This window comes from Quercus robur, chromosome 6, assembly GCF_932294415.1.
Source record: "Quercus robur chromosome 6, dhQueRobu3.1, whole genome shotgun sequence".
NCBI lineage: Eukaryota > Viridiplantae > Streptophyta > Magnoliopsida > Fagales > Fagaceae > Quercus > Quercus robur.
Window position 1 is genome coordinate 39,301,142 of NC_065539.1, and position 11,016 is coordinate 39,312,157.

The 11,016-nt window shown below is 33.7% G+C and overlaps 1 protein-coding gene across 1 annotated transcript; it reads left to right on the forward strand.

The window, feature by feature from the left end:
• Window positions 1–4,588: 4,588 nt before the first annotated feature.
• LOC126688707 (AT-hook motif nuclear-localized protein 20-like) lies at window positions 4,589–6,113 on the forward strand. The gene has a single exon (XM_050383490.1). It carries the CDS (start codon window positions 5,062–5,064, stop codon window positions 5,923–5,925), a length of 864 nt encoding a protein of 287 aa, XP_050239447.1. The 5' UTR covers window positions 4,589–5,061; the 3' UTR covers window positions 5,926–6,113.
• Window positions 6,114–11,016: the final 4,903 nt, after the last annotated feature.

Genomic DNA, 11,016 nt, shown 5'->3' on the forward strand with positions numbered 1-11,016 from the left:
TTGGTTACTCCCCCAGAAATATATTTTACAAATTATTATAAAGTAAAATGTATTTTGTAACCTAGCTAGACATGTTTTTGTAAATTTTTTTGGATAGTATATTGTAGTTTTTTTTTTAAAGAATATATATAATTTACTTTTCTCATTTTCTAATACTAAAATGAGAATTTTCAAAACTAAAGATGAGCGTATTCTATTTTCTCATTCTCATTTTTGTTAAAATGATTGAACCCCATATTAAAACAGAAAAATTGGTTTCTTTTAGTGCCAAAATGTTGAAAAAAAAGCATGGAAATCCTCAAAAAAGGTCAAGATAACTCTCAAAACAAATTTCATTGAAAATAAGTTTCAATAAGCTTTCAGACGCTCGAAACAAGTACTTCATCTTTATCATGGGTCATTGATCATAAAAAAACCCCTCAATAAATATCTCAAAAGGGTCGAAATTTCCATACACAAAACCCTTGATAAAAAGTACAATATCCCTTTTCTTTTTTTTTCTTTTTTTTTTTTACAGTTATCATACCGTTGAAATTAGTTTATATATTTTAAAATCTCTTCCTGACCATATCTCATGTTAATAAAAAAAAATTTAAACACGATATTACATGACATGATTCAAATCATATTACAGAGCATAAAATTACATAGCCTAATTCAAATAATTCTTCCGTTTATACTTTAGAGAACCATTTATTATAAAGTCTAAGTTAGACCAAATCACAATATTATATAACCTGGTCCAAATCACTTTTAAAATACCACATATTACCAAGTCCACAATAGTTCCAAAATATTCCTAACATGATAAACAAATTACATCAAAGCAAAATAACAAAAAGACCACATATCAAATATCACCAAGTCCACAATAATTCCAAAATCCTATCATGATAAACAAAAGCACCTTAAAACAAAATGACTATTTTAATGATTTCATCTATTTGCGTGCCTCAAGCTAGTAGCCACGTACATGCCATAAAAGATGGAAAAAAATGTTATAAAAATATGGTAATAAAGAGAACTAAAATCCAATCTCTATGTTTCTAAAAGGTGCATATTTTATCCTAATTTTAATTATTATTGTTCAACAAAAATTTTCAAATAGTTTTATTCGATTGAGCTAATCATGAGGTAATATAACTCATCATCATAGGGTCTGTTTGGATACTGTTTATTGCTAAAAATTGAAACTGAAAACACTGTAGTAAAATAATTTTTAAATGTGTGAATAATGCTGTGGGACCCAGGTTAAAAGTTATATTTGCTGAAAGAGGTACTTGTAGGACCCGTGAACAGTGCACAAGACCCACCCAAAGAAACACAGATGCGGATAAATGCGTTGCTATCCAAACCCACTCATAATATCTTCAAAATGTCTACTTTGTTATGTTATTTGATTACCTTGCTGATTGTTATGCCTCCAACAAGCTCTTGAGGTGATTCTTACATTAGCCTCCAAATGTTTTTGCTCAGATTCTTGTAATTGCTTCTCAAGGTCATGCATTCTAAATAAGGAGAAACCCCATAACTTTGTAGAAGTTTCATTAGCCCCATAGCCATGAACTCATCCACAATGCTTAGGTCCAAATATCTCCACAAACATTTGATCTTTAAACATTTGCAATGACCCCTCATTCACTTGAGTAGTAAAATTCCTTAATACCGTCTAAAATATAGAGTAGTTATATCACATGCAAAAAATCCACATAAAAAATAACCTTATACAACTAGTTATATTAATATGATTAGAAGACTCTATGTGAGCGAACTACCCTGCCTCACATAGGTTGTCGCATTGGCTTACTTTCGTTTTCTTTTTACTCTACTTTTGGAGAGTACGACCTAGCTGAATGGACCAAAGGCGAAGGGTTGGGAGTTGCCACTTGGTTTAGATCTAGGAACCAACCTAGGCCCTTTGTAGAGGCCTATATTTTTAGATTCTAGGTTCAAAGTTATAAGGTATGAGAATGGGAAGTTGCTAGGCACCCGAACCTGCTTTGTCCATAAATCGATCTCCACTCATTATGTTTCATAACCTAATTATATCAAGGAATCGCTTATAGATGGCTATCCTAATCACACAAACTAATATTATTAGGGTTTAGGCCCCAGTAACAACAAAGTTAATGAATTTTTTTTATCAAGTGATTAATTAGATTAATAATGACTTATATCTGAATTGAATAACACCACAAACACATGAATCACATGGAGACAACCAGTGGTGACCCAGGAAAATATAACCTTATAGTTTCATAATTTAACCCTATACTTTAGGGGGTTTCAAATTTAACCCTATAGTTTCGAAATTTTCAAAATTTTAACCTTAGAATTAAGCCTGTTATAAAATTAAACCATATAATTAATTTGGTTATCTTCAAATTGAACTCTTGATTATTAAAATCGTATCAGTTGAAACCTTTCATCAAACACGAAAATCAAACCCAAAAAGTCTAAGATTTTAATTGATATGATTTTAAAAGTTAAAGGTTCGATTTGATATAACATAAATATAAGGTTTAATTTGTAAATCAAAATTTGAAGGCTTAGTTTGTAAGATTGTTAAACTCTATTGTTTGATTTGAAAAGTTTGAAACTATAGCATTGTAAATATGATTTACCATAATTTGTTTTAGAAAATATGAATTTGGATATAAGAACATAACAGAAGGGAGATGAATCAAAAGGTTAATTGATTATCCACAAAGCTATCTTGATAAATTTGTTAATAGCAATAAAATATATAACAAAAAATTTATATGAAAACCTTATAAATGAACAATAAATTCATAAAAAATTGTTAGAACATGATGAAATAATACAATAAAAATTATTATAATGATGTCCAAAATATATAATATATTAATGACATATCTAATTATATAATTACAAAGAAAATTAAAAACTCTTAATTTAATCTAGATCGAGGCGACCGTAATATAATCCCCACACCATATACAGGGATAATGATTGTGTGTCATAATATAATTACAACATCTTTTAATATGGATTCTCAAAAAAAAAAAAAAACATCTTTTAATATGAACATATACAAAGCATTTGTTTATTTTTCTTGTACAAATGGATGAGGTACCTTGTTAAGTTATCCAATGATAGAAGAGAAATTAGTGTCTTAACTTACTCTATTATTTATTGTTCCACTACGAGGGATTTGAAATTAGATCCCACCTACGTGAGACTGAGAGAGAAGTCGGTAAATTTTAAAAATATATAAAAACTTCACTTTAGAGATGATAATTGAACCTTGAAATATGAGGGTCCAGCTCACTCTATCGTGGGGATGAGGACAAAGAAAAAGGAATAAGATTTTAGGGGAAAAAAGATGGAAAGGGGAAGGGGGTTGGTTTGGTAAACCTTTTCCCATTTCTCTCTCTCTCTCTCTCTATATATATATATATATATGTTTGTATCTTTACACATATTTTTAGATAATTAATAACTATATTTTTGTTTCATACTATGTTTTTTTTTATTGTTCAATAAAAAAGATAAAAATAAATATTAGTTTGATCCATGCGTGCAAGATTTATAACAATCTCCATGTTGTCTCCTTGTCATCCCCTACTTCCCCATGAACCCAATTAGCTTTAAATAGATCAGTTTTCATGGTATGGAGCCACTGTTACCGTTGTCTTTTTCATTGCCTCCACTCTTTTACTACTACTTTATGGGAGTATATACTATCAAGAAAAGTGAATTGATATTTTAAGGATATTGGTTTAAGAAACTATTTTTAGAAACTTTTCATGAAAAGAGAAAAAAAAAAAAATTTTTAACAACTTTCTATATTTCACATAAAAGCAATATTAAAACTTTCTTCAAATAATTTATTAACAAATGTCCCAAAGACAGTCAGCAAAATTCAGTAACACCACTACAGCCCACTGTTCCTACTTCCAAGCAACATAGCCTTGAATCACTTGTGAGGCACTTCCATGTTCCATCTCAATGTCACACAGATTAATAATTATCCCGACCACTTCCACCAAACATGCATTTATATCCTTTTTACTAGCATAATTAAGAAGTTAAAAAAAAGGCAGTAGCTACTATATAAGACATAAACGTCAATCTCTAGCAACTTGCACAATCAAAGACCTTTTTACAACAATTTTTTATTACTAAATTGATGGTGGGGGATGAATTTGAGGCCAAATCAAACAAATATGTAGGGCATGGACTCAAAGATCATGTTCAAAGAGAGGCATGGAAAAGGTTGTGAGAGCAAGAAATAGCAGTAATACTTGGTCCTCTCTCCTCTTATTTATACGTTTGATATGTCGTGGCCCAAGAAAACGACGTGCTCCCCACCTGCCCACGCGCACGCGACCCCACAAAACCCTAATTTCCAAGAGCCCTAAAAGCAGAGCTTACTTAAGAGAAGAATAAAAAAATAAAAAAAATAAAAAAAATGAAAACCTGGCTCCTCAAATCACAACATAGCTGACAACAAAGGAAAGGAAAAAAAAAATACATTCTCCTTATTTGGTTTTGTTTGTAGTTACTATTTTTATAATGTATTTTAATATTATGTTATAGTTAAATTTCAATTCAATCTCTCTCCTTAGTGCTTTAGTTTATTCTCTCTCTCTTTGTGCTTGATTCTATCAAGGGTTTTTGCATCAGTTCTATGTTCTCTCAGCTGAGATCACTTCTGGGTTCTTACTCTTATTAATTCAGCTTAAATTGTTAAAGGGTTTCTTTCTTTCTTTCTTTACTGATTCCTTGTGCAATTTGAATCTAATTCTCTCTTCTCACAAGCTTCTCCTCCTCCTCTTTCTCTCTTACTCTCTCTCATATAGTGAGCATATTAGGTTATAGAAAGAAAGAGGTAGCTAGCCCCTGGTTTATTGTTGATGAACTATGGGTTGGGATTGACTCTTTTTATCTCAAATTCTCTTACAAAACATAGAGTAGTACAAAGTAGCTAGCAATCCCATATCTTGGTTCACCCTTTACAAAAAGATCACGACCAATTTGATTATAGGGTCCTCTTCTTTCTTACCTTTTTATAATTTGTTTCCTCAAATTGCAAGTATGTCTAACAATCCGTGGTGGGCCGGTCAGGTAGGGCTGCCGGGCATGGACCCAGCTGCGAATTCTTCTATGGCAACAAAACGCCACAGCGAGATTTCCATGAACGAAAGCAGCGGCAGAAGTAGTGGTGGAAGTGATGATAGAGACAACGGGGACGAGCCTAAAGAAGGCGCGGTCGAGGTTGGTACTCGTAGACCAAGGGGCCGTCCTCCTGGATCTAAAAATAAACCCAAACCACCAATCTTTGTCACTCGTGATAGCCCAAATGCCCTCAAGAGCCATGTCATGGAGGTAGCTGGTAATGCTGATATTGCCGAAAGCATAGCCCAATTCGCTAGAAGGCGTCAACGCGGCGTTTGTGTACTTAGCGGTAGTGGCTCTGTCGCCAACGTGACACTCAGACAACCTGCTGCGCCTGGCGCTGTAGTAGCACTTCACGGCAGGTTTGAGATTCTGTCTTTGACTGGAGCTTTCCTTCCTGGACCTGCCCCTCCCGGCTCAACCGGGCTCACGGTGTACTTAGCAGGCGGTCAAGGGCAAGTTGTGGGAGGAAGTGTTGTAGGGTCACTAGTTGCAGCTGGACCAGTTATGGTGATTGCTGCAACTTTTGCCAATGCTACTTATGAAAGATTGCCTCTTGAAGATGATGATGAGGCAGGCAGTGGGGGTCATCAAGGCCCCGGAGGAGGGGGGGGAAGTGGATCGCCACCCGGAATTGGAAGCAGTGGGGGACAGATGCAGCCCAACCAGTTGCCTGATCCTTCATCCCTGCCTGTTTATAATCTCACACCAAATCTACTTCCCAATGGGGCACAGCTTGGTCATGATGCTTTTGGTTGGGCTCATACAAGGCCTCCTTACTAGTAGAAGATTTTTATCAATCTTCTAGTCTGTTGAATTTGGATATCAATGTTAGGGAATGAAAAAGATATAGGAAGAAAGATGTGTGAAGAAGAGCAACCATGGTGTTCTCAAATCTCAATGTATATTAGGCTAATTAGTCTTGGATCCTTTATGTTACTTAATTTGCAATAAAAAATATGATTGGCGTCTTTTTTAGTTTTTTAACGTAAAAATGAATTATTATATCTTTGTCTAGTTTCCTTTTTACTAATTTTTCTGTTGTTTTTATGTTTCTTTATTATCTGTATTGAATCTTTATGAATCATAGTTTAACCTGATATGATGGATTAGACTTGGGAGAAGAAAAGAAATCAGTTAGTTGGAGAGGCATTATGTTGGTAATGTTTTCTGTTTATGCTAATCAATACTTTCAGATGTTTTAAGGTTGCCTCTCACTTTACTCACAGAAGAACTGATGCTTGCCTTAGATTTCAAGAACTGATTTAAGACTTATTTTTTAGTTTTGTTGTTAGGAGTCTAACTGTATTGAATGGCATCTAGGGTTTGTTATAGTTGCACTTTTGGCTTTCAGTTGCACAAACAAAAGAGTAAATGAGATGAATAGGAAGAAGATTTCCACTTGGGAAGCACTGATGCGTTGAGGTCTGTCTAATTTTAACAAAGTAAATGTCACATTTTCATAAGAATGCAGTGATTATTCATTCCACTAAGAACTTATGGGGTGTGAAAATATATAAAGGGTTTCCATTTCTCTACCTTTAAATCAATAGTGTCTTATTCTTTATTTAAAAAAGAAAAGAAAAGATTCCCATGATGAGGTATGGGCTCTATTTGTTATTTTAACAAGTCTAATCAGTTAATTACTTAATGGATGACATTATTTTCTTTTGTATTCGGAAGACATTTCATATAGTTTTCATGCATTATATGCAACTAATTTTAAATTCAGTGTGCTCTCTTAGAGACATTAAACATGTAATACTCAAAATATTTAAGGGAGAAAAGGAAAAAAAGGATAGAATATTGTTTTCTTTAATTTATTGTATTTAGGGCATGGGGCAGACACAACCTTGGCATGGCACAGAGAAACTCCATCAATGCAAATTGAATGGTACCTATTTAGGAGAAGAGTAACAATTAAAATAGAGTTTCTTTGAAACTTGTTCTCTTTGTCCCGTTTAACCCTCAATGCCACATATTGCATTCAACTCTAGCTAATAAGGCATTGTACTGCCCCACCTTGTGTTTTCCAAGCTAAAAAAAGCAGTCTTCATTTTCTGCACGGCTGGACTATGCGATTTTGAGGAAATTAAACTCTTTGCTGATACTCCCACGTGTTACATTGGATAGGCTCTTCATCAAGAGAGTTAGATCTGTTCCATTTATATATAAAGTTTCAGAAGGTTTTTTAACATGACAAATCTTTTGGCAGAAAGGGGGATTCCCTGTCAATAGCCAAGCAAAAGAAATTTCAAGGTGGCAACTCTTGGTCCGAGATCTATGTTTTCATGTCTCTACGAATAAATTGTACTTTGTTTATTTGAGTGAAAATTATGATTGTTGACAGCATGTGTCTTGACAAGGATAACTTTTTTTGTTAAAATATTCTCCCAATTGCTTTCAAAATTTGTTTTTTCTTTTGTTTTTCCTCATCATTATTATTGATGTGTTGTTATCCTTCTCAACAATTATCTGGCAGTATTAATTGGGGATGATTACAATTAAGTGCATCATGTGCAAACATGCTTTGAGCACTAATTTCTTAGTTTTTGTATGTTTCCCAAAATTAAAGTTACGGACTAAAATACTTTTAATAGTTTCATTTTGAAGTAACACCGGCCTGCTGCTACAATTACGTACTGTTATATCACAATCTCTAGCTTACCTTAATTGAGTTTGCCTAACACATACTGGGTCTTCAACACTAGAACACATGTATGATGCATTCCCTGCTGACTATTTTAATCATGTTTGGAAGGCGAGAATCACACATTTTACAGAGCATTCTCAGATGAAACCTCTCATTCAACCTCACACAACTAAATAAGATTTCAGACTTTTACAACCAAACTCCCACGTGTGGGAGTGTATATAAAATACCCATAAATCACCTTCTAGTCTTGGCCTATAATGTCAAAAGCACGCAGAGTGCTAATTGTTTATGTGATAATTGGAATATTGCAAATTTTCTATATAAACTTTATAAATTAATGTATTAATTTTAAAATATAAGGCATAACGTAATTAAAAAATTGTATTTATTATGTTGTTGATGTGCATTAATTATAGTCATTGTCATTTTAATTAGTTAATAATTTTTTATAAATAAAATTAATAGTAGTTTTAACATTTTCTTAATTGTTATGTCCAAGTTTTGAAACCCTTGTAAAATTTGCAAGCGTGTTGACCTCTTCCACATCGCGATTTACTCTCTTCAAAGTAGGATTATAACATAATATGGACCACCATTGAGGAGTATTGTTTGAATTCTACAAAATGTTTGCTGCTTCAACATCTCCTCTTTCATGAGATGGGTCCGTGTTCAAATAACAATTGTCAATTTTATTGAATTCAATGATTCATGTTCTAAGTATACAGCAAAAATGTTATTAAATACAAAGGGCAGAATTAAACTATGTATATTTTTGTCAAAGTCAGCTTTGTGGATTAATTAATTAACTACGTCAATAGAAATTTTAAATTTTTTATACAGATATATATATATATATATTTATTTATTTATATTTATAATCTTCAGGTGATACTGCCACTTCTAGGAGGAGTGAGCACCTCAAACCCTAACCATGCTTCGAAATTCAGGTTTCTCCATTTTGTTTTTATATTCCTTGCTTCAGAATGTATGTGGCTTTTTTATTGTTTGGTCTATAGTAATAGAAGGTATCTGCTTCGAAAGTGGTTTTAATTCCCAGTAAAACTAACTCATATACTGTGAGATCTGATCTATAGCGTAGGATCTAAACATATTAGCGAAAAAGGTAACTTGGGCTTTCCTTTTTGAAATTAAGTAACTTATTTAGCACAAAATAAAAAATAAAACTTTCAGCAATAATTTGGTGTGCCCTCATTCTGTGGTATGAATCCTAAAACTGAAATTACTCAAATACATAAATAGTTAGTAAATAAAGAGGGCTACAGTACGGAGTATAAAATTATATTTTACAATTGAATGTGCATTTCACCAAGTCCACATCTTTAGTCATCTCCGATTGCATTATGAGAAAGGATCTTGTCTTTCTTCTATCCATGAATTTCCAAGTAATTGAAAGCCTAGATAGCAGGAAAATTATGTTCATTCTCCAACTCAGCACACATGTGGTGTTTCTAAGGCCAATAAGAAATTGACACCTAGCCTAAAAAAAGACATATAGTGTATTGAGGTATTTAAAATAGAATGACTAAATTGGCCATGAAAAAATTTCAAACACCCGCCATTTACAATCTTTGCAAAACCAAAAACCAATTACTTTTCCTCTTTTCAAAATCAAATCTCTCTCTCTTCCCAGTCCCCACGCCACCATAGCCCCTGCTCTCTGTCAACCCCAAACCCTGATAGCCACTCCCCAGCTGCAGTGTCTCCGGTGGCAGAACACTGCCAAACATTGCAAGTTCCAACGAGACCGGCCTTTGTCTCGTCAGAAAACCTCCAAAACTTCTTTTTCTAGCAAAACTATCTTATGCTGGAAGCTTTCTTGCTCCCCTCATGTATAATATTTTGTTCCTCTCCTTCTCTCGCTTACTCTGTCCTAGATAGTTTCTAGCCTTAGTCCCAGAGCTAGTACCAAAAAATCCTAAGCCTAAAATTACCCCAAATTGAAAACATTGAATTCGGTCTCTCCCTCAATTCCAAATTGTGTGGAGAAAGGATTTTGTGTTTTCTCAGGTAATTTTCTTCCTAAATTTTTTCTTAGGTTTCTCTCTTCACATCCCTTAGTCTTCACTGATAAGCAACCACACGAGCTCTAACCTCTCCGTCTCTCTTTATTTTTCTTATCTTATTTTCTTCTCTCTCTTTTTCTGCTCAAAGGTCCCTCCTCTTTTTTTTTCTTTTTTTATTTTTATTTTTTATTTTTTTTATCTGTGGGTTTAGAGATTGAAAAATGGGATTTTATATTTGGGTCCAAGTGTGGAGATTTGAAAATAAGGGATTTTTGGGATTGGTATTTTGGCCGTGGGTTTGGTGTTTGGTTGTTTCTGTGGGGATTTTCTGATGTGGGTTTGGTGTTTGTTATGGCTGTGTGTTGTGTATTGTGCTGATGTTGGTGTATGCATGTGAATCTCTATTCATGTGATGGTTTTGCTATGGATGCGTGTGCTTGTTTAATGTAATGCTTGTGAACTCACAAAAAAAATGGTAGCTTGTGTGCTGTCTTGTGAACATGTATAGAGAGATATGAAAATGCACTAGGTATGTAAAGCTTAAGCAGAACTAGCAACACTTTTTTTTTTTTTTTTGATACCAAAAAGGGAGAAAGCAACCCAACAGATTACACAACAGCTGGATTAAACCAGCTATAGTTCAGAGGCATTTGACATGCCAAGTTAGCAACTGACCAAACAAAATTAACAACAAGCTTAGGCACTAAGTACACATCACAGCAAAGTCCATTTTGGTTCAAAAAATCTAAATCAACTAGCCTAATCTGTTGCAACCAGTTTGTGGTCTTCCTGTGTTGAAATAGATGGACTAAATGCCTGCTAGTACCTAGAAACAAAATATACTGGAAACCATGATTTTTAGCTTTAAAAGCAGCTTCTACCACAGCATCCAACAGCGCCCCACATGTTGATATATGTTTAACGTTTTCCATACTGTGGGAATATTTTTGCTGCATATGATCTTTATTAGGTAGTTGATCCAATTTTTTGAATTCCGTATGTCCCAATAGTCAGATCTTGCTTAATTTATAAAATAATACCCTGGCTGGTAGCCTAATAATATATGTAATTGACACATTTCATTATTGCTTAACTAGTACCTGCTGCATCTATTGTGGTCTGCTCCTCCTCCACATGGACACAACTGAGGCACATGCTAATTAGCATTACCGTTTACTTCTCTAAGAATAGAAT

Bases quoted from the DNA above. Each gene is read 5' to 3' on its own strand.
- LOC126688707 (XM_050383490.1), top strand. From the start codon at position 5,062: ATGTCTAACAATCCGTGGTGGGCCGGTCAGGTAGGGCTGCCGGGCATG.